A 27,802-nucleotide genomic window follows, 5' to 3' on the forward strand; every position below is an offset into this window, starting at 1 on the left:
GATAATTTGAAGTCGGGGAATAACCAAGGGGGTTGCCGCACAAGTCCCGGCACACAGTTTTTATCACTTAATGGAGAGGGGAGAAGCAGGAAGGCTGACAAAAAGCTAGATGCCAGAAACAAAGTAGGAAGAGCCAGCAAACGTCCTTATTTCTCAGGGTGGGTGTGAGGAATAGAAGGGAAGAGGTAGTGGATGGGGAAGGAAGGACAACCACCCCCCCACACAAAGCTCGAGATTAAAAAAAAAAATCAGGTCCCTAGAAGAACATAAATACCCAAAAAGAACTAGCACAGAAGGGAAACAGAGGGGAGAAAAGATGAGCTCTGTTTTAGACATGTGGACCCTAATTCCATGGACCAGAAAACCCATATCTGGTATGTTGGGCTTGATTTTACTTCTCCTGAAAATCTATAAAAATGAAGAGTGTCCTGCTCATCTTATTAACTACGCCCTGACATTTGGGAGGTAAAGGATCCTGTATCAGTGACTGAACATTCTGGAATGAACCATAATCAGACTGGTGTGTAAGTATAAATTGATTAGCTAAAAACATTAATCAGAAATATGGCATGTTTGGACTTTCCTGGTGGCACAGTGGTTAAGAATCTGCCTGCCAGCGCAGGGGACACAGGTTCGAGCCCTGGTCTGGGAAGATCCCACATGCCACAGAGCAACTAAGTCCGTGCGCCACAACTACTGGGCCTGTGCCCTAGAGCCCGTGAGCCACAACTACTGAGCCCATGTGCCACAAATACTGAAGCCCATGTGCCTAGAGCCGATGCTCCACAACAAGAGAAGCCACCGCAATGAGAAACCCGCGCACCGCAACGAAGAGTAGCCCCCCGCTCGCCACAACTAGAGAAAGCCTGCGCGCAGCAACAAAGACCCAACATGGCCAAAAATAAATAAGTAAATAAATAAATAAATTTATTAAAAAAAAGAAATACAGCATGTTCTTAATATTAAGGCTTGGGGTATGTAAACCTGCTTTGACCCACATGACAAGAATGTTTTGAGCATAAGTAAAACTGCTCTTTGAAGGAAAGAGCATCTGGGTGTCTTCCTGATGATGCTTTACTTTCTATAGATAATACAATGTCCCTCACTTCTAGTCTGGCAAAAGATGTCAGTGGGAAATCTTCACAAATTTAAATAATTCTTTGGACTCTCCTGGGTAAATCTGTGTGTTTAATTTTGCATCTATAGGATACATGTTCCACGTTGACGCCACATTTATGGGAAGCAAAAGAATGCCTCTGACTCTGCTTCCCCATGACATTTGCACTCACTCACTCCTGCTCTCACTCACTCTGGGACTCTTTTACCCAGAACCATACCCAATTGGACCCAGTGAGGAAGTCATATAAATTTGTAATCTCTGACTTTACCTCACCTTTCCTTCCTATTCAGACACAACACCCAAGGGGCCTTCCTTTTTATAAATCCTGAGGGACACAGGTCCACTCAAACATTTGGAAATCAGGCATACATTCCAACCCAGTATACAGACAGATAGGTAGATAGAGATATCAATATCAGTATCAATATAGATAAGAAGCTGCATTTAAGAGATGCTGAATTTATTTTTTTGGAGAGTCTGAAGCAAAAGAAGGGCCTTGAAGTCTCTGATAACAAACTCACTCATTTTGCAAGTGTGCAATCAGAAGGCTGGATCGTTAATCACACTAGAGCAGTAAAGAACCCCGTGAGGTATGACCAGCGGACAGCAGACAAGCATTCCTACCGACACAGTGGTGTCAGTCCCCTCTGGCTGGAAGCTCCAGGAGACTGAGGTCAACGTGCCGGTCGTGTTAGTAGACTTGAACTTGCATGTCAGCTTCCCTTGTGTCCCATTTGCCACGAAGATTTCTTTTGGTGTATACACCTCCAGGGCCGATACACCAGCAGTCACTGGAGAGAAAGGAACAAGGAAAGCTTAAGAGTAGGATTTAGCATGAATACCACTGTGCATGTTTATCAGAGGACAAAGAAAAGATACAAGAACGTTACAAGATGTATACAGTAATCCATCACCACTGTGTACTACACATTTCTGGCAGAATGTTATATAGCCAGGTACTTCCTACAAACTAAACCACTGAGAGTCTGGGATTTTTGCTTTCTAATAAGAAGACATTTTTACTGGTTCAGTTATACCTAATATTTATGTTTTCTTTTGAACTAACAGACTATTTTTCAGAGCAGTTTGAGGTTTGCAGAAAGTAGGGAGTTCCCATATATTCCCTCTCGCTTCCCCCAAGCCCCAGTTTCCCCTATTATTAACATCTTGCATTCGTGTAGCACTAACGTTGAGAATATTCTATATTTGGAATCACTCAGTAAATGTAGCCTTTTCAGATTGGCTTCTCTCACTTATATTAATTTAAGCTTAATATTAATATATTAAGCTTATTAATATTAATTTAAGCTTCCTCCATGTCATTTTGTGGCATGAAAGCCCATTTCATTTTATTGCTGAATAATATCCTTTGTACGGACGTACTACAGTTTATCCATTCATCTACTGAAGGACATCTCATCATGCTTCTCTGATGGTCTGTTTTTAATGATGTGGAGGCCATATTTTTACCTCTTTAAATAGTTCTCATATTCACCTGCTACATTTCAATTTATATCAAGTTGATCTTTTCTCATCTTCCATATATAAAGCAATTAAAACTGTTTTAGGTAAGAAATCACTTTATTTTAAAGCCATGTTTATTATTTAACTAACCCTTTTCCTATAAGGTATTTAAGGCAAAAATAACATATCTTGCTTTCATTAGTGAAATCTTACCTACCTCTGGATTTTAGTGTGCTAGATACACGTGTACTCAAGAAATAACTGACCACACTGGGTCACATATTCATTTACTCACTGAGTTTTTTCAGTTGGCCTAAGCCCAGGAAGTAGTAATTAAAATGTCTATCACTTGGCATATAAAAATAGCTCTTTTTCTGAGATCTATAATCAGAGGCAACTGCAAGAATTATTAAGGATTCCTGCTAAAATAAAATAATCTTCACGCAAAAAGAGACCCTTTCATGGACTAAAGAAGGTTAGAAAGAAACTTCTTTGGCCTAAAAGTGGAAACAATTAGAGCTAATATAGAAGAGATTAAAAACACCCATTTTCAAAATAAGGTTTTTTTTTAAGAAATAGTCAGGAGAGAATCCCTATCTGCAGTGTTCCAATTATTCTTAGAATGTAACAGACAAGCAGAATAAGGAAGGGTATTGTCACCCAGGACTGATGGTCATATTCAGAATTTTTTCTTCCTGAGGTCTTAACTATGACTCCAGGCTAAGGAGAACAAGAGTACTCCCCCATTCCTCCCAACCATCTTCCAAATGTTTATCCTCACGACACAATGGGCACTTTTGGCCATTCTTCTAAATAAACTGATAGCCACACTGCATCAAGCAGATTTTTTTCTGCTAAAGAGGGTGGATTATTATTATAGGGAACAATGGATTATTCTTCGTGGTCCAAACCTCAAAACAAGCCCTTCTTTTAAACAAGAAGCAAACAAAAGACAGTTCCTTGCTATTGTGGGTAGGCAGAAAAGCAGCCCCAGGGCACTTGAGTTCAAAATGAAGGACAAAGCATAAAACTGGACAATTTGACCAGTTTATTCCAGGGAGAAGCACTGGTTTGTAACCCTTATTTACTCTGTGTGATTTTGACTAGTTTTCTCCACTGGGATGAGCACTGCATGGAAAGCCACAGTCTTTAAAGTCAACAGATAAAGTTTCTCAAGGATTTTCTCAAACCAGATCCCTGCCACAAGGCCTGGCTGCAAGAACTGTTACCCTGAGATGTTATTTAATGATGCAACTAGGCCAAGTGCCCAAGTTTACAGTCATGGAATTTTGACCAAAAAGACCAACCAAATGCCTAAATGGGCTTTTAGACAATCTATTTAAGACAGACAATTTAATTATGCCAAAGCTGGTTAATAAACAAGTGGCTTTTAAAAACAACAACATACCATCACTCTTTGGCTAATTTGGACATGCAGCTCTTAGAGCCAGGAAAATGAATTCCGACTCCAGCCAATCAGCCAGTTGCAGAAAAATAACTCCATACATAGCTAGTTAACTTCCTCTTATCCCTGGCTCTTTCTCCTACTCTTGTCATAATTCTTGGAGCTTCCATTAGTCATAGGAAGAACCTTCCAAAACCCTGATCTCTTTGTTTATCTTATCTTCTCCAACGATCTTATCCTCAGGCCTATCCCAGCTGCTAATTCCCATAATCATACCCTAGCCCAGGGTTTCTCAACCCTGGCACTATTGACAATCGGGCCAGATTAGTCTTTGCTGTGGGGCTTGCCTGTGTGTTATAGGATGTTTAGCAGCACCCCTGACCTCTACCAGGTGTCCGCAGCGGCTTTTCTCATTCCAGCTGTGACAACCAAAAGTGTCCTTAGGCAATTGCAAATGTCCCCTCCTCAGGGGCAAATTGCTCCTGGTCGAGAACCGCTGCCTGAGACCCTATCATTAATACCTGTTCCCCCTCCACAATCTTAATTTTCAGGCTCTCTGCCCTCTGATTGACCACTTCTGACTTTCCAGGACATTTCCTCCAATACCCTGATTTTATCAATCCTTCAGCCACATTAGAACCCAGAATCCATCAGTCCTCCAATCCTTTTACTGTCTCTTCCCCAGCATGTCTCCACTTGTCCCGCTCGGATTAGATCCACGGTGCAGCACAAGACTCGTCCCCTGGCTGCACCGTCAGCTCCCCTGCCTCTCTCTCCCGTCAGCGCATTCGCCCGGCCAGACCTCAACTCTGGTTAAGTCCACTTCTCTATCCATTCTGCATCTCTACCAGGGTGGCTGACCATAGCTGGAGAAAAGCACACAACCCCACTGACTGGTTTTACCTTAAATTGATGACTGCTAACTCCAAAGAGGACTCTTAATGGTGCCCAGCAATCCTCCCACATTTCTCTACTCCATCTAGGCTCCACTCTCCTAAATGACTATTTTATACGTTCCTCTCTAACCTCAACTGTGGACCTCCCCCTGCTTCTCTTGCTCAGCTGATGACTGTGCTTCCTGTTTCCCTAAGAAAACAGAAGCAATCACAAGAGAACTTCTCTGTGTCCCCAACCACATCCTACCGTCACCTTCTGCATCTGTGCCCTGTCTTCCTATGTGGGAAATGTCTGCACTACTCTCCACTGTGCACTGGATCTCATCTGCTCTCACGCACCTAGGGACACTGATTCAGAAAGTCTCCCTTTTTCTCCTGAATATTTCATTCTCTACTGAGCTACTGCCATCAGCCATAGAATTATATACATTTATATCCCAACTTTAGGGGGAAAAAATCTTGACCCTGCATTGCCCCACAGCTAAGATCCCTTTGCCCTCCTCTAACTTGTAAATCTTGAAAGAATTGTCTGCAGTCACTGTGCACAGTCTCCCTCCTCCCACTATCTCCTGAAGAAACCCAATTCAGGCTTTCATCCCCAGTACTCCACTAAAACTGTTCTTGTTAAGGAATCCAACGACCTCCATGTGGCTAAACCAACAGTTAATTCTCAAATCTCATCTTATTGATCTGCCTGCATTTGATACAATTGATCACTCCCTCCTTTTTTTCCAGTTTGGCCTCTGAAACATCACCCCCTTTTGATTCTCTCATCTCATTACCTGCTCCTTTTCTCGTCCCCCTGACCTCTACATGCTGGACAGTCCCAGATCATCCCTCTGACCTCTTATCCATCATTCTCTTGATGACCTCATCTATGTATCTATCTATTTGGGCTGCACCATGCGGCATGCAAGATCTTAGTTCCCCAACCAGGGATGGAACCTGCACCCCTTGCAGTGAGAAACCAGAGTCCTAACCACTGGACCGCCAGGGAAGTTGGTAACCTCATCTAGTTTCAGGGCTTTAAATACCTCCTAAATGCCAATGACCCCTGTACGTACACACACACACACACACACACACACACACACACACACGTGTGTGTGCATACGTATTCAAACGTTTATCCAGCAATGTCACTTGGATCTAACTGGCATCTTAAAGTTAACAATGTCAAGATTGAACCCCTGATTCCCACCTCCAAACCTGCCCTTCCATGGGCTTCTCCATTTCAGTAAAGGACAACTCCAGACGTCCAGTGGCTGAGGTCAAAGCTCTGGACAACTCTCTTTCTCACAACTTACGTCTAAGCCGTCACAAAACATGTGTCTCTACAAAAAACATATATAGAAGTTGATCTCTCCATGCTCTTTCAGTGCTACCATCTTGGTTCAGGCCACCATCACCTTTCACTCAGGTTATTTCCGTGACTTCCTAAGCTGGTTCTCTCTTCCACCTCATCCACTTAACTGCAGCCAATCCACGGAGAGGTCAGAGAGATCTCGGTAAAATGCAAGTCAGATCTTATCACTCCTCTGCTCAAAACCCTCCAAGTTCCCCACATCAGCCAGGATCAGGTCTAGGTCCTCACAGTGACCCACAGAGCCTGATGTAAGCTAGCCCCCCCGGCCACCTCTCAGACTTCATCTCCTACGCCTCCTCCCTAAACATACTGAGCAGCCACCCTGTCACTTTGTTGCTCCTCTGCCTGTGATGAGAGCCCCCAGGACAGAGAGTGCTATGGACAAGGAGACAGGAAGTCATGATGACATGAGAGCTGAGAGAAGGGCATTCAACCAAGAGAACTGCTGGGAGTCAGGTGCTCTGCACAGCTGATCTCAGGGAGAAGTTTCAGCAGAGACCTGTACTTAAAACTGCATGTGGTTACCATGCGCATCATAGAAGCCCTAAGTGCTTACAGCAGTTTCTGATCAACTGCGATGAGCATGAACGCCAGCAAAGTTTCTCCTATGTGGGGAAAGAGAAGGAAAGCATAGATCTCCCCCTCAGACTACATGCCATGCAGCCCAAGCCAGGGATGAATTCACTGGTTTCTTAAACAATTGGGAATGGTTTGCTTTGTCAGCCTTTTCTTTTTCTTTAAGTGACTAGGGGTATTATGGAAGTACATACTAAAATTATTGTGAAATTCAGATGGCTTGTCTTCAGTCATAAAAGAGAGTTTTAAGGGGCTAGTTAAAATGGCTAAAGAACGCAAATATAAAGAGCACTGAGATGCAGAGAAACTATTGTTCTAATCCATGTCATCCCATGTCACTGTAGACTGGACTCCCAGTCTGAATAAGATATTACATAGGTTTTTCTTTAAGCCTCAGATTTACAATTATGGTATAGTGGCAAAAATCACTGTGAAAAGTATGAAAACTTTAGTTTAAAAACTCATTGATGGGGCTTCCCTGGTGGCGCAGTGGTTGACAGTCCGCCTGCCGATGCAGGGGATACGGGTTCGTGACCCGGTCCGGGAGGATCCCACATGCCGCGGAGCGGCTGGGCCCGTGAGCCATGGCCGCTGAGCCTGCGCGTCTGGAGCCTGTGCTCCGCAATGGGAGAGGCCACAACAGTGAGAGACCTGCGTACCGCGAAAAAAAAAAAAAAAAAAACTCATTGATGGGGGGGAAAAAGCCTCCTGTTGAATCTTGGAAAAACCAGTTGCCTCAGGAATAAAAACACAGAAATGAAATGAAATGAAATAAAAAGATTAAATGATATACACATGTTTTTACAACCGGCCAACTTTGGATTCTGAGTTACATATTAACTTACAGATAAACTTCAGAATGGTAACAGGAGCTGAGCTTACTTTCTTCCTGGGGAAGGAATCTTGCTAAGTTACACTACAGTTCAAAGGGCAAGAAAACATATAAACAAAAACAACTCTTCTGATGTGCTCTGGGAAACAAATTTCTAAAATGCACCACTTTTGTTGCCCAAAAGTATCATTTAGCAGTGGGGTGATAATGACCCTCAAAGTAGGAGATCAATTCAAATGAAAAAGCCTGCAAAATCATTTGACAAGTATCAAAAAGACTGTGCAATCAACTCACTAAGGGTCATTTCTACAGTAGTCAAATATGATACCCCAAACTTGATATTTTTCCATTTTGGATGGAAACCTGAACAGTTTAGGGGAAAAAGGCGGGGGGGTAGGGTGCAAATACAGAATACAAACATCCATCACAAGCACAAAAAAAGCAAATTCAAGAATGGTTTGCCCAAAGGGCTATTTCCTGATATGATCTATTTCAATATTTTGAATTATTGAAGTAATACAATGTCAATCATGTCTCCCAATGTCAATCATGTCTCATGTTAGTACATGTCAGGGTGACCTTTACGCCAGTAAATTCAAACTCTGATACCACAGAATCATTTAAAATATACCGGAGTGGCATTATTACGAATGAACAAACACTTTCATGGCGTAGTTTAAAATAACAGTGTTTTCATTGTTATTGTTAAAGCAATTCCTTGCAGTGTTACTTCTGGGTCCATGTGTAATACACCCTGGTTTGTAAAAACCTTACCCTTTTAACAAACCCTGTTAAGGTTTTTCCTTGAAATTGAAAGGCTTTTGTTTTTACTTTTTATTTTTTTAAGTACTTTGATGTGACCAGTATATTCTCCTCTAAAGAGTACAATCAAGCAATTTATTCAAACAGTTTTCCAGGCTATTTCTTGTTTGCTGTTGGTACACAGTGATAATCTGATATTGTAATATCACCTAGTGCAAGCGTAAATATGACCTTTTAAAACATAGTAAAAGAGAGGGACAAAAGAACACTGAACACAAAATTCAGACTAGTGGTTCTGATTGGAACGGGGCTTATGGCGCAGGATGTGTGCAGCACACACTGTTGGTCGTGTTTAATTTCCTAGGCTAGGTAGTGAGGGCATGGGAGCTTGTTTTTTAATGTGTACCCTGCAAAGTGTATCGACGTGTGTGCGCACACACTCGCCCACTCTCTTTCTTTTGTATATATTTTATTTTTCATAATAAAAACTGATTTTTTTTTAAAGAGAGAAAGGAAGACATCAGTAGGTATTAAGAGATTTACTTCTTTAACTCCCGAATGCTCCAGTGAAAGCATCCAGCACATGATTCCCTCCTGGGAGCAGAGCTGTGACTCCTATAAACAGGCTGAATAAAGGGAAGCCAATGGACGGTGCGTGTCGGTGGGAAAAATGCCGGTGTCTAGTGAGAGGCCTCACGCCCGCCTCAGCACCAGGCCACTCTGCAGCTGAAGGGGGCTGCTTTCTGCCATGCATCAGGGCTATTCTGGACCTGCTTCAGCTGGGCGGCACAAAGTAAGGGGAGGCTAAAAAAATATACTCTATTCAATGAGCCATAAATATTAATAAACTAAGCTTTTCATTTGTCAGGAACACGCTCTTCCGTACGCTTTGTCTAAAGTTATGCTTCAGGCCACAGTCTAAAAATGACTTCCTCCCAGTGTCTGCCCCACATCCCTCACCCTGTGCCCCTTTACATCCTGCCTTTCCCGTCAAGGCACCCTTCACACTCTACGGGAAGGACCTGCTGCCCGGAACCAGGGGAGGGCCAGTGGTTGTGTCCACCTTGTTCACCAAACCAACCTCTTTACCTCACAAATGCCTGCCCCTGTCAGTGTGCTCGACAAACATTTGTCTGAAAGTTGGAAAAAAATGAATGAATGAAAGAAGGACAGAAGAAGAAAAGAGACCAACCACAACTCATTTACGCTCAGCCATAAAAAATTATACTTGCTTCACAACCAATGGCTTCAGCATAATGCCCAACGCAGAAGGAATTTCAGAGATTACTCAGGATCAAGTTTGAATGCTGACATCATCTTGGAGGAAGTTTAGATAGGTTTCCTCCAAGAGTCACCTTCCTATTTTGATGAGAAAATCCCAAAGGCAACTCATCTTTTGAAATGTTCAATTAAAATTAAAAAAAAAAAGTTATGTACTTTTACTAACACACAGGATTACCAAATTCCTCTCACAGCTGATTCCTTCTACTCAGGATCGATGGCCAGCTGGCCACATCTTTATCCTTAACCTTTTTGTACCAGCAAAGATCTTTCTGTTTCTCAAATGAGAGATATTCAGAAGGTCATGAATCAGGCTAGTCATTGAACTGATCACTTGACTCCCTAAAGCCCTGGTATTTCTTGTTCGCCCTCCTCTATGTATGTACTGTTCATCTTTCTTTTCTGCTACGGCTTTCCTTCTTTCAATCAGCCATTATCCTTTCAAACCATGCTGGGACTCGGCTTCTGCCCTTAATGGACTGACAGTCTCGTGGAGACAAATGAACAAACATCTACAGTGCAGTGCCTGGCCCCTGGGATGCATCCGGGCTGGTGCAGAGACAGGGCACAGTTTCCACTAAAGACCAAAGTCTCCAATCAAGCAGTGAACACAAACGCCACAGTTGTAGTCAACCTGAATTGTATCATCTGTGTCCAAATGTTTGTCCCAAACTGTCCAAACATTTCTCAGTTCTTAGCAAGGAGATGAAAAGAAGACACTTTTGGGAAGAAATCAGATCATTTTACTTCTGACAGATTATAGTGGACTAAAATGTTCAGCATAAAGAACACGTTGAAAGCTCTGGGGGCGTACCCACGGATAACAGAATAACACTCTCACGTGCTTTATGCTTCCCGGGAGCTGAAATGGCATATCAAAATTTCTACTCAAGCAAAAGACCACTGTACTGTAAATCTGTATTGCCGAGCTCTCAAATTTATTTTATCGGAAGGCCTACAGTATGTTAGAAGATATTTGAACAAAAATGTAATCCAAACCAGAAGAGGCTAATACAAAACATTACAGGAACATCAAAACAAAAGATGGTAAGGTATGTGCCTATGTTCGATGGCAAGAAGGGTACTTCTTGTCTCCAAAATAGGACAAAAGGTAAAGAAGCAATGGACAAACCATCACTTATTAAGTGCTTACCATGGGTTAAACATTATTAAACTATGGCACATTTATTATTTTTCAGCTTCACTGTTGGGTATTACCTATTGGATGGAAGCTCAGAGAGGTTAAGGAACTTGCCCAAGTGACTTATTCAGCAGCTGTGGAGCCAGAAGTTGAATCTAGGACCCTCAGACTCCAAAGCCTAGCTCTGTTCACTGTGCTGATTACCAACCTTTAACAGAGTCCTTTATTCAAACAAAATCTTATGGGGAACCCAATATATAATGGAGATAGAGGTAGTTTTCATATACAAGTCAGACAAGAAGTACTCAAAACTTACAATAATAAAGCCCCAGAAGTAGAATACAGCACAATGGTTCTCAACCTTGGTTATATTTTGGAATCACCTTGAGAGCTTTGAAAATTAGTGATGGCTACTGAAACTACTCTGTATGGTACTGTGTACTGATGGGTATATGTCATTATACATTTGTCCAAACCCACAACATGTACAATACCAAGAGTGTACAACACCAAGAATGTAAACGATGGACTTCGAGTGATTATGAGGTGTCAATGTAGATTTACCCATTGTAATAAATGTACCACTCTGGTAGGGGATGTTGGTAATGAGGGAGGTTATGCATGTGTGGGGAGCAGAAGGAATATGGGTGTATGGCTATATGACCTCCCAATCTTTCTGTGAAAAATAAAGTCTATTTAAAAAAAATACTGGACTTCCCTGGTGGCACAGCAGTTACAAATCCACCTGCCAATGCAAGGGACACAGGTTCAAGCCCTGGTCCGGGAAGATCCCACATGCCACGGAGCAGCTAAGCCTATGTACCACAACTACTGAAGCCCACGTGCCTAGAGCCCATGCTCCGCAACAAGAGAAACCACCGCAATGAGAAGCCTGCACACCACAACGAAGGCCCAACGCAGCCAAAAAAGCACTAAAACTAAAAAAAAAATACTGGGCTTCCCTGGTGGCGCAGTGGTTAAGAATCTGCCTGCCAATGCAGGGCACATGGGATCGAGCCCTGGTCCAGGAAGATCCCATATGCTGCAGAGCAACTAAGCCCGTGCACCACAACTACTGAGCCTGCACTCTAGAGCCCGTGTGCCACAACTACTGAAGCCCGCGCTCCTACAGCCCGTGCTCCGCAACAAGAGAAGCCACCGCAATGAGAAGCCTGCGCACCGCAATGAAGAGTAGCCCCCGCCCGTCTCAACTAGAGAAAGCCCATGCGCAGCAACGAAAACCCAACACAGCCATATATAAATAAAAAAATAAATTTATTAAAAAATATATATATATATATACTTTTGAAACAAACAAAATGTACATCAAACATTTGGAAATTCTAAAGCACTGTTCCTGAAATCCCCTAGAAGTCTACTGAAGAGAGCTTGAAAACCACTTCTCCGCTTGGTTTTTGAGAAGTTCAGGTTTACTGTAAGTGTGTAAAACCAGCCTCTGCTGCCATAGCAACCTGAAACTGGACAAACAGACTAACCACATTTTAACCACAAGGGGGAAGTGAATTAAATGAGGGAGGAAATACTTCAACCTTTTTAGGTCCATAGGTACTGTCAGAGCTGATCTTCAACCTGGTAATTCTTTGGACAGGTTCTTAATTAAATGCACATTTCTAATTTCTTATTTAAAACCCAGTTTAAAAGCTCCCTTATTGCTTCCAAGCTTTTCAGAGTAACATCTCCCCTTTCCTGCTTTACGTTTGGCGAGGGCTACTGCTGGTGAGCTGGTATCAGCTTGCTCTTGCTTCCTTCAACATGCTACGCAGTTGGCATACCTCTGGGCACAGTTTGGAATGAGGCCACCTCTGAAATCCTACAGAATCTCGACTCCACCTAAACAGAACTTCAGGAAAACCCTCCCTGATCTGACCACCTCTTGCACCCCACTACTCAATGTTTCTCGTAAGCCTCTTCAGTAGGCTGCAGTCTACTGAAGCTACAAGTGAGAAGCCAAAGCTTTTTGGTATTTAGCCCTGCAATTGTCTTGAACTCCACTCTCACTTGAGACTCTGAGGGATGGAACCTCATCTTATTTGGCCTGTGTGCGTCGAACACATAAGACAATTCCTGGGGACCAGAAAGTTCTCAAGGAGCATTTAAAGAGTAAACAGACCGATAACAGCTGTGTTTTTAGGATTCCTATAACGTGAAGCTTTGGTTAATGAAATGTATAAGCACCTTTAAAAAAATAAAGAAAGAAACCAAGTTGCCCTTAAATGGAAACCTAATCCTACTCAGTCAAACTCTCTTGGCTCTTAGAAAACTCTGGCAAGAGAGTCCAGATTAATCAGTACCAACTTATCAATGCCCAAAAGAGTTCAAAGTGTAAATGCTCACCTTTGGACAGATGTAGAACGTGAGACAAGAATGGAAATGTGTGCCCTCCTTTCTGTTGAGGTGCAGGCTTTGTTAGAATAAAACAAAAAAAGACAATTATATCAATTAAATAACTCTTTTTTTTTTTTTTTTTGGCCACGCTGCACAGCATGTGGGATCTTAGTTCCCCGGCCAGGGATTGAACCCGCGTCCCCCGCATTGGAAGCGTGGAGTCTTAACCACTGGACCGCCAGGGAAGTCCACATTATTCATTTATTGAATAGCAAATAAGTGCTACATTCTATGGGGGATGCAGTCTCCTTAGATACTATGCATGAACATACACACACACACACGCACGCAAGAATGTATACAGCAAACACTGAGTGCCTCCTGTGTGCAGGGTCTGGGCACAAGGGAGGACGCGGGAGAACAGCCTTCCAAACGAGGCTTACAGGCTACCCAGCCTTTATTTTATTTCTTGTTTATACCACCTTATCGTCCCTAAAAAAGTTCCTACTAAAGCATCTCCGTAAAGTAGCAAATAGATTACATATAGTTAATTAATGTTGAAGTTTGAAAAATGAAGAGGTCAGGGAGTGTTTTAGGGGAAATACACTTGAATTTTCTCTGGAATGCTGAGAAGAATCAAGATAGGATGAGCATTTTGCAGAGACAAAAACATGAGATGCTGTTTCCAAATGGATTGTGGAGATTACTTTGGCTGGAGTAGAAGAAAACTTTAAAGTTGAAAAGGTAGGCTGAGAAGTTGGAACTTGATCCTGTGGGGAAATGGGCACCAGTGAATGTTTCTAAGCTGGGCAATAAGGTAAATGTGGGCTTCTTGGCAGAGATGTGAAGAAACACAGAAAAAGGAGGGAAAGGAGAGGCATTTAGAAGATGTTTTTCCTCAAACAATTTTTGTTTGGTTCATTCTGCCCCTAACACTGGACAAAGGAGAAAAACTTCCGAGAATGACTCATCCCTAAATCTTTCAAAAGCAATACTACTACTAAGAAACCAAATTACTTTTACATTTATAAACCTACAAATTGACTTTAGATATGTGAAGAATATTTTTAAAAACTAAGTACTGCATATATCTAATTTCTTTTAAATAACTAATAATAAGGAATTCTACATGATCGTACTTGTCATATGGTTGCCACAAGTTCTTTGAAGTTATTTTTTTACCACCACAACCATTTTGATGAAAATCTTGCTAAAATGTATTATTTTTCTTCTGTCTTCATAAAACAATAATACAGTGAGTGAAGATTTGCAGAGAAACAGTATTTACGTAGTTTTGAAGCATTCCTCCACAAGATAGTTATTAATTACAAAGGGAAAAGATAGCTCCTTTACAGTGGAGAAATATGGCAGACACCATCTTAACTGAGGATCAAAGTTAATGTCACTAATAATGCAACCCATTGGTAACGAACGTCTCCTTATATGATGTACTGAGAAGAACAGAACATTACTTCTGCAGTATTCCTGCCAAATGTGCATAACCTGAATCATCAGACAAACCCGATGGAGGGACATTCTACTACGTAACTGGTTTGTACTCTTCAAGAATGCTAATTTAAATTAAGGGCAAAAAGACTCAGGAAGTGCTGCAGACTAAAGGTGACTAAAGAGACACGACACCTGGACGAAACACACCATTCTCGATTTTCTTCTGCTACGGTGGACATTATTGGGTCAACTGGCAACACCCGAATAAAGTCAGGTAATTACACTGTGGTTATATAAGATGACGTCCTTAGTCTTTCTTTCTTTCTTTTGGCCGCAAGGCATAGCTTGTGGGATCTTAGTTCCCCGACCAGGAATTGAACCCTGGCCCACAGCAGTGAAAGTGCCGAGTCCTAACCACTGGACTGCCAGGGAGTTCCCTTGTCCTTAGTCTTTAAGAAATACACATTAAAGTATTTAAGGATAAAGGCAGGTGTGTGCACGGGCGCGCACACACACGCGCACACACACACACACACACACAGTATTTAAGGATAAAGGACCAGCATTTCTGCTGCTCTCACATAGTTGAGAGATACACACGTGAGGATTAAGAAAGTGTAATAAAATGTTAACATTTGAGAAATCTGGTTGAAGGGTAGATGGTATTCTTTGCATTCTTTTGCCACCTTTCTGTAGGTCTAAAATTATATCAAAATAAAAATGGAAAAGAAATAATATACTATTTTGTTGAATTTTTGGCTAACTCTTTGGTAACTCAGGACTTGTGTGGACATCAAGAACATAATATAATTTAGTGATACCTTCTGGGGCCACTCAGATATGTAGGGCTATTTGTCCCTACCTAGCTGTCTCCGGCCATGATTATTTCTGAACTTTTGTAAATGCTTTTCATTTTCTTACAATTACCATTCCAATCAGGTAATCAGTTGTCAGCACTGCTGATGGCAGTTTGCCTTCAGCATCCTCTATTCCACCTCCTAATTAATTGCTCTAATCTATTATGGGCTTGGAAACTCATCTAGTTCATGTTTATTTTACAGATGAAAAGACTCTAATCCAGAAAGGGTAAGTAACTTATTGAAGGTATCCATTATCATCAAGAACAGAAAAAGGATTTCAACAATTCCAAAGTTCTTTTTGTGACATCATGCTAATTTGGTCAGTGTATAAATAAGAGGAAACAGTCTCTTAATAAAAAACTGTGTTACACTGAGATCAGACTTGTGGCTGCCAAAGGGGAGGTGGGAGGAGGGAGGGAGAGGGATGGACTGGGAATTTGGGGTTGGTAGACGCAAACTATTATATTTGGAATGGATAAACAACAAGGTCCTACTGTATAGTACAGGGAACTATATCCAATCTCCTGGGATAAACCATAATGGAAAAGAATATTAAAAAAGAATGTAGGGACTTCCCTGGTGGTCCAGTGGTTAAGAATCTGTCTGCCAATGCAAGGGATGCAGGTTTGATCCCTGGTGGGGGAACTAAGATCCCACAGGCTGCAGGGCAACTAAGCCTGTGTGCTCTTGAGCTCGTGCACCACAAAGAGAAGCCCACACACCGCCGCAACAAAGAGCCCACGTGCCGCAACGAAAGATCCGAGGCAGCCAAATAAATATTTAAAAAAATTTAAAAAGTATGTATGTGTAAAACTTGAGTCACTTTGCTGTACAGCAGAGATTGGCACAATGCTGTAAATCAACTATACTTCAATAAAAAAATTTTTTTAATTAAAAAAAAGAACTGTGTTACAAGTAAGACTCAGGACCTAGAAGGAATGGACTTTGCCATATTAATCTTAGCTGTCCCTTGGCCTTCTCTTTGCTTACTTTCCAGTGGCTAGATAAGCCTCTGCAGATTATCAAAATGTTGGTGTATTTCAAGATTTTCCCCTAACCTTCTTCTTTATTTAAAAAAAAAAACCCACGTTTCAAAATCTCTGGATACTCTATCACTTACTAAGTGGCTGGCAGAATCGCCCAAAGTTTAGATTTTTACCCACTTACATTCACATACGCAAGAGACAACAATGCCACAAAACAGTAAAAGGAGGACACATGCTACTAAGTCATCTGTAACTGACTATAGTTTAAAATATACAACAAAATTTTAGAGCACCTTGTTCCTCCAAAAGTATTTTTACAGATATTTTCAGATAACTGAAAGAATCTTCTGACTCCTGACTTACTGTAAACATCTAATGGAGGGAAAGCTCTTGAAATAATTCCTTGGGGTCATTCTCCCCAGAGGACTGGCATTTACTCAAAGGCTTCTGGATGGCAAGAATTGCTTAGAGGGCTTCCCTGGCGGTGCAGTGGTTGAGAATCTGCCTGCTAATGCAGGGGACACGGGTTCGAGCCCTGGTCTGGGAGGATCCCACGTGCCGCGGAGCAGCTAGGCCCGTGAGCCATGGCCGCTGAGCCTGCGCATCCGGAGCCTGTGCTCCGCAACAAGAGAGGTCGCGACAGTGAGAGGCCCGCGCACCGCGATGAAGAGTGGCCCCCGCTTTCCACAACTAGAGAAAGCCCTCGCACAGAAACGAAGACCCAACACAGCAAAAATAAATTAATTAATTAATAAACTCCTACCCCCAACATCTTAAAAAAAAAGAATTGCTTAGAACAAAAAGTCTGTCAAATGGTTGAAACTGCCATTTTGAGGAGGCTGGTATGAAATAACGTTTCAAGCCACAGTACATTTTGAAATAATTTCCAAACCCAAATGTTTATGTAAATTTCCATCAACGGGGAGAGACTGCTTAAATAAATTTGATATATCTGTACACTGGAAAACCCTGGTATTATGAGAAAGAATGAGGAAGTTCTTTAGTGCTGATATGAAATGATCTCCAAGACATATCATTAAATGAAAAAAGCAAAAGGTAGACACACCATATACAAAAATTAACTCAAAATGTACAGTGACATTATGTAAGAGCTAAAACTATAAAATTCTTTGAAGACAACATAGTTTTTAGGTATGATATCAAAAGCATGAGCAACAAAAGAAACAATATGTAAATTGGACTTGATCAAAATTTAAAAACCTTTGGGCCTCAAAGGATACCGTCAAGAAAGTCAACCCATAGAATGGGAGAAAATATTCACAAATCATCTATTTATTAATCATCCAACAATAAAATAAATAACAAAAATTTAAAAAAAACATCCAACAATAAAAAGACTAATTAAAAGATGAGCAAAGGACTTGAATAGATATTTCTTCAAAAGAAGATATACAAATGACCAATAAGCAAATGAAAAGGTGCTCAAACATTACTAATCATTAGGGAAAGGCGAATGAAACCACAGTGAGATACCACTTCACACCCACTAGGCTGGCTATTCAAAAACACTCTAACAAGTATCAGTTGGGATGTGGAGAAGTTAGAACTCTCTACATCGCTGGTGGGAATGTAAAGTAGTGCAGCCCTTTGGAAAACAGACCGGCAGTTCCTCCGAGGGTTAAACGTAGGGTTACCATATGAGTTAGCAGTTCTACTCCTAAGTATATATCCAAGAGAACTGAAAACATGCCCATCAACTGATGAGTGGATAAACGAAGCGTGGCACATCCATACAATGGAATATTTTTTAGACACAGAAAGAAATAACATTGATACATGCTATGTCACGGATGAACCTTGAAAACATGGTAAGTGAAAGCTGGATACAAAAGGCCTCATACTATGTGATTCCACTTACACAAAATTTCCAGAACAGGCAAACCCATAGCGACAGGAAGCAGACTCTGGGGGCTGTGGGCAGAGGGAAATGGGGACTGACCCCACTCATGAATACAGGGTTTCATTATGGGGTAATGAGCATTCTAAAACTGGGTAGTAGAGGTGGCTGTACTATTCTGTGAATTACTAAAAAACATTGAATTCTATGCTCTAAAAGGGTGAATTTCATAGTATGCAAACTGTATCTCAGTAAAGCTGCTGTTTAAAAAAAAAAAAAAGCAAGCTGTTGAGCAATAATGTATGCCATACTACCACTTACAGATTTGCTCACATGTCCATAATGTATCTCTGGAAAGATACAATGTTAGAAAACTAACATTGGCTTCCTCCGCAAGGGGACTAGAGACAGAGGAAGATTTTTCATTATGTGCTCTTTTTAAACTTTTGAACTATGTCCACACAGTACTATTCAAAATTTTTAGTTAGAAATCAAATGAAATTAGAAAATGTTTTTAATAGACTAGGTCCTTCCACTGGTTTGACAATGCAAAGCTCTATGCAAAACAATACACTTGGGGGCTGTAGACGGTAATGAGTTACTGAAATTAGCTTGAAGTAACAGAAAAATCAGTACAGTTTCCTTTTCTATACTGTTTAAATCTGCTTCCGTTAACTTTTCCCTTTTGGTCTTCTAACTCTTTATGTCTCAGTGGCTCTTTGATGAAGTAATTTTCTGTACCTCTTTTATTTGGAAACCCAAACTGAACAAATTTCTTCTATATTGGATCAAATTCCCAAACGTGTTTAAAAAAAAAAAAGGAGCAAAAAACCTATTTTAAAAAAATGTATTATAAAACCTCCCTCTACCAGACATTATACTTTAGAGGAAATTAAGACTAATAAATGACCCTTAATTTAGGAATAAATTTAAGAATAAATGACCCTTAGGAAAAAGTCAAAAACAGTTTCGAAACACTACTTCCTACATGCTCCACTCCTAAATTTCCAACCGAGTGGATTAAAACTGCCCTCTGAAAGCCATTCTCTATTTTTCACCAGCGTTGTCACAGAGCTAGTGCAGAAACAGGTTTCCAAAACAGGACACTGAACCCCAACTCCACTCACAACAGGGGCAGAAGGAAGTAGCCCCGCTTGATGAAGAAGTTCTCCCTTCCACTTAATTCCACACTGTCCAGTTGGAATCACAGTGTAGTTCTGTACTTTGGAGAGTTCTGTACTGTCGATCTTATCTGATATATTGCTTTATCCACGCTCTTCTATTATTATGTCAATGCCACACACCCCCTTGATGATGCCGAGAGCTGCACGGCTGTGTCAATACAGCTCGACTCCGTAGCAGGGCACACAAAGCCCTTCAAAGCCTGGCTGCAGGTTACAACCATTGTGGCCAGTTCATCACTCTCCCCATCTCACCCCAGATCCTACATTTCTGCCACATCAAACTTCTAGCCCTTTCCCCAACACACTACACTTTTTTTTTTTTTTTTTTGCGGTACGTGGGCCTCTCACTGTTGTGGCCTCTCCCGTTGCGGAGCACAGGCTCCGGACGCGCAGGCTCAGCGGCCATGGCTTACGGGCCTAGCTGCTCCACGGCATGTGGGATCTTCCCGGACCGGGGCACGAACCCGTGTCCCCTGCATCGGCAGGCGGACTCTCAACCACTGCGCCACCAGGGAAGCCCCACACTACACTCTTTAACAACAATATGCTTTATACATGCTACTCTTTTGGTCTGGAATGCCACCTCCACTAACTCACTCACTCAAACTGGGTCAATGCCTGTGCTTCCTTCAAGGCAACTCCAAGATAATCACCTCTGTAAAGGCTCCCCTAACTTGGGGTCTAATCGTGGATATTTTTTCTGAAGTTTCAATGAATTTATATTAAAAAGACTTATAAAGTAATAAAAAAATTAGGATATTTCATAAACTTGAAGACACCACTGATGACAAGAAACATTATTTTATGTGTCACTGGGAAATAAAAATGATGGCTCTGACTCACCAGTGACTGTAAAGTACATCCCAATGTCAGAGATATTAAAATGTACAAAACTGTCTTCAAATTTTTAAAATGTAGTAAACCACAAAGCTCAAAGGTAAAGATGTTGTCTTCCATCTGTCTGTTTACCTATAACACATCTCTTGATCGTTATAGGTAAATTGTTTCCCAGTCTCTCCCAGACCTTTGGCATCTAAGATTTTGGATTTTACTCACATTTGTTTCTTCCCAATAATTAGCTCAGAACCTAAAACCCAAGATATGCAGTGTAAAATAAGAGTCCAGCTTATTTAAATTTAAAAATAAGAGTTCCTGACATTTTGCCAAAGAAGAAACGCAGATGGCCAACAGGCACATGAAAAGATGCTCAACATCGCTAATTATTAGAGAAATGCAGATCAAAACCACAATGAGATATCATGTCACACCTGTCAGAATTGCTATTATCAAAACGTCTACAAATAACAAATGTTGGCAAGGATATGGAGAAAAGGGAACCCTCCTACACTGTTGGTGGGAATGTAAGTTGGTGCAGCCACTGTGGAGAATAGTATGGAGGTTTCTCAACCTCCCTTCCATATGACCCAGCAATTCCACTCCTGGATATATATCCGAAAAAACCCAAAAACACTAATTCAAAAACATGCATGCACCCCAACGTTCATAGAAACATTATTTACAATTGCCAAGACATGGAAACAACCTAAGTGTCCATCAACAGACGAATGGATAATAAAGATGTGAGATAGATACACGTGTGTGCGTGCGTGCACGTGCACACACACGCACGCGCGCGCACACACACACACACTGGAATACTACGTCGCCATAAAAAAGAACGAAATTTGGCCATTTGCACCAACATGGGTGGACCTGGAGAGCACTATGCTAAGTGAAATAAGTCAGACAGAAAAAAAAATCAATACTGTACGATATCACTTGTATGTGGAATGTAAAAAATATAACAATAACAAACTAGTGAATATAACAAAAAATAAGCAGACTCACAGATACAGTGGTTACCAGTGGGGAGGTGGGGAGGGGCACATAGGGGTGGGGGAGTGGGAGGTACAAACTAGTGGGTGTAAGATAAACTCAAGGATGACACGGAATACAGCCAATATTTTGTAGTAACTGTAAATGGAAAGTAACCTTTAAATATTGTATACAGGTAATTTTTTTTAAAAACTCAGTTAAAAAAGAGTTCCTATTTATTAAGGATCTGTGTAATGAAGTACAAGAAGAATGTGATAAAACTTAGAAATCATTAATGCCATAAAAATAAAGCTTAAAAAAAAAAGCTTCTTGGCTTCCCTGGTGGCCCAGTGGTTGAGAATCTGCCTGCTAATGCAGGGGACACAGGTTCGAACCCTGGTCTGGGAAGATCCCACATGCCGCGGAGCAACTTAGGCCCGTGAGCCACAACTACTGAGCCTGCGCGTCTGGAGCCTGTGCTCCGCAACAAGAGAGGCCACGATAGTGAGAGACCCACGCGCCGCGATTAAGCGTGGCCCCCGCTCATCGCAACTAGAGAAAGCCCTCGCACAGAAACGAAGACCCAACACAGCCAAAAATAAATAAATAAAATTAAAAAAATAAAATAAAATGCTTTAAAAAAAAAAGGCTTCTTTGCCCACAGTGACTCAGGCAATACCCAATATTTCAGCATCATTGTTTTTTGGTTTTTTTTAAAATTATTTTATTTATTCATTTTTGGCTGCGTTGGGTCTTTGTTGCTGTGAGCAGGCTTTCTCTAGTTGCAGCGAGTGGGGGGCTACTCTTCGTTGTGGTGGGGGCTTCTCATTGCAATGGCTTCTCTTGTTGCAGAGCACGGGCTCTAGGTGCGTGGGCTTCAGTAGTTGTAGCGCACGGGCTCAGTAGTTGTGGTTCGCGGGCTCCAGAGCACAGGCTCAGTAGCTCCACGGCATGTGGGATATTCCCGGACCAGGGCTCGAACCCGTGTCCCCTGCATTGGCAGGCAGATTCTTAACCACTGTGCCACCAGGGAAGCCCTTCAGCATCATTTTTAACCCACACATATTGGAGATGTTAAATTTTTCAGTGTTTTTGAAAGATACACAGGATATGCCCTTGTATCCTCCAAAAACATTCTTAACAGAATGTGCTGAATCTTTCATTTGCAACATTAGATTAATGGTGTTTACTTAGTACAGAGACAACATTTTTGCCCCACAATATAAACAACGATAAGCACTTAAAAATATATTTGTAATAAGAGAACCTGATGTTTGCTGACAACTTTCAAGCTGTTCCAATCCCCCTTCCCCGAGGGGAAGCTGATAAGAAAACCCAGGTGATCCCTCCTTTGGGGCAGATGGGAAGCTAAAACCAAGCCCTGGCCCGAAGCACAGATGGGAGCTCTGACCTCAGGCCCCATCAGCTAATCAAAATAAAAGCAAAGCCAGACTTATTTCCCTGTTCTTTCAAGCCACTTTTGGACCAGCTTGAGAAGCCTGCCCTGCCCTTCCCAGAAAGCCTTATTACATGACTAACAAATCTCTTCATACCTTCTTGGTACACATGTGGCACCATCAATTCTTATATCTGAACCAAATATGGGGTGTGGGGCTGTTGGTGTCCATCTCACCTCTGTGGAGTGATCACAGCAATATTTATCCTTGAATTGATGGCAGCAGATATTCTTCTGTTATGATTTCACTCCCAATTTAAAGTAAATAAATTTAATGATATAAATGGATAAAATGTTCACCCACTATTGTAAAGTAGCCATAATAAGGACTTTTATTAAGGCCTATATGTAAACTTATTTCAGAGGGAGGAAGTGGGAAAACCCATCTGTGGATGTGTAAGTTCTTACAGAACTCTTGGGGGGAATTCCCTGGTGGTCCAGTGGTTAGGACTTGGCACTTTTGGTGGCGTGGGACTGGGTTCGATCCCTGGTTGGGGAACTAATGTTCCGCGAGCCGCGTGGCCAAAAAACAAACAAAAAAAACCTCTTGGCTTCATTCAGATATACTTTCTAATGGATCTTATTTATCTTACACTTCAAAAATTCTCCCCCTAGTAAGGTAAGTTTTTTACAAGATATCTACAATTTTTCCTGGGAAACCACCGGTGTGGCTCTGTGGTCTGCAACGCTAGCAGCCAGAGAGCTACCTGAAATAACAAGGAATAATGAAATAACAACCTTGGGCAAAAACCTGTTGTTGCTTCAGCTGCTACTACTGTAAATGTACTCTAATAACAGTATCTACCTCATAGGGTTATTATGGAAATGAAATGAGTTAATATTTATAAAGGGCTTATTAGAGTACCTGGCCTATGATAAGCTCCATACATCTATTTGATAAATAAATAAGCAGCTGCAAAAACATTTAGGTGTATTTGTGCAATGCGATGCTTCTGGACTATAAAAAGTATCTATCAAAATAGACAATAGCCTCTTTTCTCTGAAAAACTATTGCATTAGTAAGGAGTCTAAAAATGTCAGTCCCATTTACTTCATGCACATTAGTTATCTCTCCAAATGGACTCTAAGCACCTTGAGGGCAGAGGTCACTCCCACAGTCCTCTACTGTACCTGCCAAGCACTTTCACAGTGTCAGGATCCCCAGGTGTACACAGCAATGCTAGTGGATTGGCTAGCTTTGAGAATGGTGTAAACAGTGCTGAAAGTAGAGGACAGAAAGGCTGCCCATTCCGCCTCCATGAGATCTACTTTTTTTTTGAAATGGAAGGTGTTCTAAAGTAATCTCTAAGTAAATACTGGTCAACAGTTGTTCATGCAGAGTCCAGAGACAGAGGCCAAGTTAACCGGAATCGGAGCAATGGAAAATAAAACACTATGACTTGACTACTGGAAGCAAGAGGCATCGTTACTTTCATTTATTTATACTCTGCCTAGTTATATGAAGGAGTTGATGTGGCTTCCTAAAAATACGTGTAAACATAAATATTAAATAAAACATGGAATCAGGATAATATCCATTAAAAGATCAATGCTGAGGGTAGGGTAACAGAACACATATATGCAGGAGATATGGTCTATATACTGGCTAAAACAAAGCTTTTCCTGGCCACCGTCTCCAGGAAAGATTTCTCACGTAGGACACCCTGAGTAATGCAGGAGACATGTCTTCAAGAACAACTTGGAGCAGTCCAACAGTGAGTTTTATAAAGCAGGCTCTCCTGACACCCCTAAAAAAAATGCTGATGACATTACACCACAACAGGATTCAAAGAAAGCAACTGTGTAAGGATCCAAAGCATGACTGTCCAAGTACAAAGCTAAACCAAGGACAGGACGGGGAACAGCTACAGAAATAAATGGACTGCATATCACTTGAACAATCCTCTACAAATATCACTTCCCTTAGCTGGGCTCCTGATAAAAGTTGTTCGGCGAAACATTTCCTGTTATATTCTTTGCCAGTGTGGGTCTGTGCTGATTATCAAAGGTAGATCCACATTCTTGACAGATCAAAGAACAAAGCAGGTGGACTGTAAAAACTGAGGTGCCAAATCAAACCCCTCACCTAGATCTGTGGCCATCTCGCTCATGGGTGGGAGGTGAGCCATGGGAATGCCCCGGGCAAGCAAAGCAGCACTTCTCTTAGAGAATGACTTTGGGATTGCTCCAGTATAAAGAGCAAATGATTGGTCACACTGCCAACTCCAGACCATAAAGCATAAGCAATATGATTTTAGTCCAGAAACTTCCCACAGTACTTGCTAACAGTCACCCTACACAGCCAGGAGCTACACAATTTGCAGGGTCCAAGATAGGGGTGGGAGAGGGCTTGGTACTTGGATCAGGAGGGTAAGAGGACACTGCTGAGTTGCCCACCAAACTCACCAGGGTGCTGCCAGCCCAGGGGGAAGGGAATGGCCACCGTGCTGCTCCACCCAAGAATACCCCAAGGCACCTGGGGCTGGAGAGCAAAAACCCATCCCTGGGAGGCAAGGAGGCTGCAGGAGGCAAGCTTCCATGTGAGCTCAGGCTCTGAGCCCCACGCACACCCCACTGCCTCATCAGACTTCACTTACAAAGTACACATTCAAAGATAAAATTATTAAGACTTTCAAGACGGTGGCCTCAGAGCAGTAAACGCCAAGCTGGTTATAAGGTCCTTTGAGTGTGAGGTCCTGCGCGACTGTGCTAATTGCCTGCGTATGAAGCTGGCTCCAACAGCCATAAAAAGATCTGCAGAACGTTCTCACAAAGTGTCTGATTTTGAGTGATAAACCCCATCAACAAACCTATCAACTGAATGAGTTAAAAAAGACATCCCTCTATCACACTTACAACTCTCTACCATATCAGACATACTACACATTGGTTTAAAGTTACCACTATCACCACCACCTAGAAAACGACATATCTAGAGTTTGTGCGCTAGTTACAAAATGAAACTATCTATTATGACTATGGTAGACTGATAACAGACTCCTTACCAAAATTCCTTAAGGCAATCCATGTATATTTATTGTAAAAGTTGGATAGTATCTTTTTCATTTGAAAGTTACTATTAATACATCTGCCCATAATACTACAATTAAGCAATATACTCTTATGCTTATATTCCAGGCTGTTGACATTATGGAAACAAGAATAATTTGATCATACCAACAGGTTTTAAAACGTTTCAGGTAAATGACATGCACTTTAAAATAGTTCTAATGGAGGGGAATGTGGGCAGCAGGAGGGAAATTCATTAAGAATTTACTGCAATAGGGTTTCCCTGGTGGCGCAGTGGTTGAGAGTCCACCTGCCGATGCAGGGGACACAGGTTCGTGCCCCGGTCTGGGAAGATCCCACATGCCGCAGAGCGGCTGGGCCTGTGAGCCATGGCCGCTGAGCCTGTGCGCCCGGAGCCTACGCTCCGCAACGAGAAAGGCCACAACAGTGAGAGGCCCGCGTACAGCAAAAAAAAAAAAAAATTACCGCAATAGTTCTGGGATAGAACGGTGGTGACCTGGACCGGAGGAGAGAAGATGGAAAGAGAAATGGACAACCAACAGGATTTCTTGCTGATAGCTTAATATGGGAATGAAGAAAAAGAATACACCAAGAATAACTCCTGAGTTTCTGGCCTGAGCAACTGAATAAGTAAAGTGCTTACAGAGCTAGAGATTTAACTGGGGAGAAGGAACAGAAATCAACCTGCACTTTTGGAAATGTTAAGTTTGCGATGCCTATGAGACCTCCAGATGGAGTCAAATAGGGAACTGGATACGCAGGTCTGAAACTCAGAGGTCTGGGCTGTGCATAAATTTCTGAAGTTACCAGCATGCAGGTGGTACAGCACTGAAAACCACAGAAGAAAATGCCATCACCTCAGAAAATAATGTAGTGGAAGATGAGGGTCAGGCCTAAGTCTGGAGGAACACCAGACCCTGTAAGGGCAGGTGTGGAGAGAAGAAAGACCCTGACAAAGGTGGATGAAAGGGAGCAGATTGGGAGAGGGGAAGAAAACTAGAGAATGGGGTGTCAGGAAAGAAAAGAGAAGAGGAACGGCAGGGGGTCTCAGACGATGACTACAGAAAAGGATCTAGAGAGTCTGGCAGCTTGGGGTGCACTGGTGACCCTGACGTGAGAAGTTTCAGCGGTGTGGAGGGGGCAGCCTGTGAGAACGGGTGGGAAGGGCAGAGATGTGCACAAAGACAGGAGTACAGACAACTTTTCAGAAATGTAGCTAAGGAGACCGTGGGACCAAGAAAGGACTTTTAAAGATTAGAAATTCTAGAGCTTGTCTGTATTGTACTAAGAATGATCCAAAGAGAGGCAATGACTAAAGCAACAGATTCTTGAGGAGATGAAAAGAGACGACAGGGCTGGGGGTTGGCCAGCTGATTACAATGGAGGGACAGAAGGGCAAGGGAAGTAGGAGTATTTGAAAGGGAGTGATTACAACAATGGACCATGGACTCCAAGCTGGAGACAGAGAGAGGAGCAGAAGGGAAGTGACTAATGTAAATAAGAGAGTTGGAAAGAATCATACGTCTTAATCAGTTCCAGAAAGTGCTGCAGTGAGACTGTAAGAAGGAGGTCGCACTTGAAGAGTAGGATGAGATTTTGGAGTTGGTGCATTTTCTGCTGATGACGAGGCTCAGAGAAGACAAAAGGGTAAGAGAGATGGCCACGGTAGAAGATGTTCTCAGTAGTAAGAAACAACTCCTCAAGAGACAGCACGCATCCAGGGACCTCCCACAGGTGACTGTGGTCAACGGGGATATGAAGAATGAAAGGGTAAATCCAGATACTCTCCGAGAGTAAGGGACAAACAAGTTCTCTGGCTGCATTCCCCAGGTATACAGCTGCGTAGTGGGCTCCCTGGGGCTTCTTAGGGTGTCATGGCAATGCTTATGGGAAGGCAGCACCTACTGAGAATTCCAGAGCTCAATTTCCACAGTTGTATACGGTAAATTATACCTTAGAGTTTTAGACAGTTTTA

General features: G+C 42.0%; 1 protein-coding gene across 3 annotated transcripts in view; it reads right to left on the minus strand.

Annotated features, from left to right (window-relative positions):
* Window positions 1–27,802, minus strand: part of MPZL1 (myelin protein zero like 1) — a 61,755-nt gene that overhangs the window by 20,329 nt on the left and 13,624 nt on the right. For all 3 annotated transcript variants that reach the window (XR_007479713.1, XM_012532996.3, XM_004269717.4), the window contains exon 2: window positions 1,745–1,911. Coding sequence is in view for 2 of the 3 variants with exons in the window: in XM_012532996.3 (XP_012388450.2) it covers window positions 1,745–1,911 (167 nt within the window). In the remaining variant the exon portion in view is untranslated. The remainder of the gene's footprint in view (window positions 1–1,744; window positions 1,912–27,802) is intronic.

The sequence above is a fragment of the Orcinus orca genome, chromosome 1, assembly GCF_937001465.1.
Source record: "Orcinus orca chromosome 1, mOrcOrc1.1, whole genome shotgun sequence".
NCBI classification, from domain to species: Eukaryota; Metazoa; Chordata; class Mammalia; order Artiodactyla; family Delphinidae; genus Orcinus; species Orcinus orca.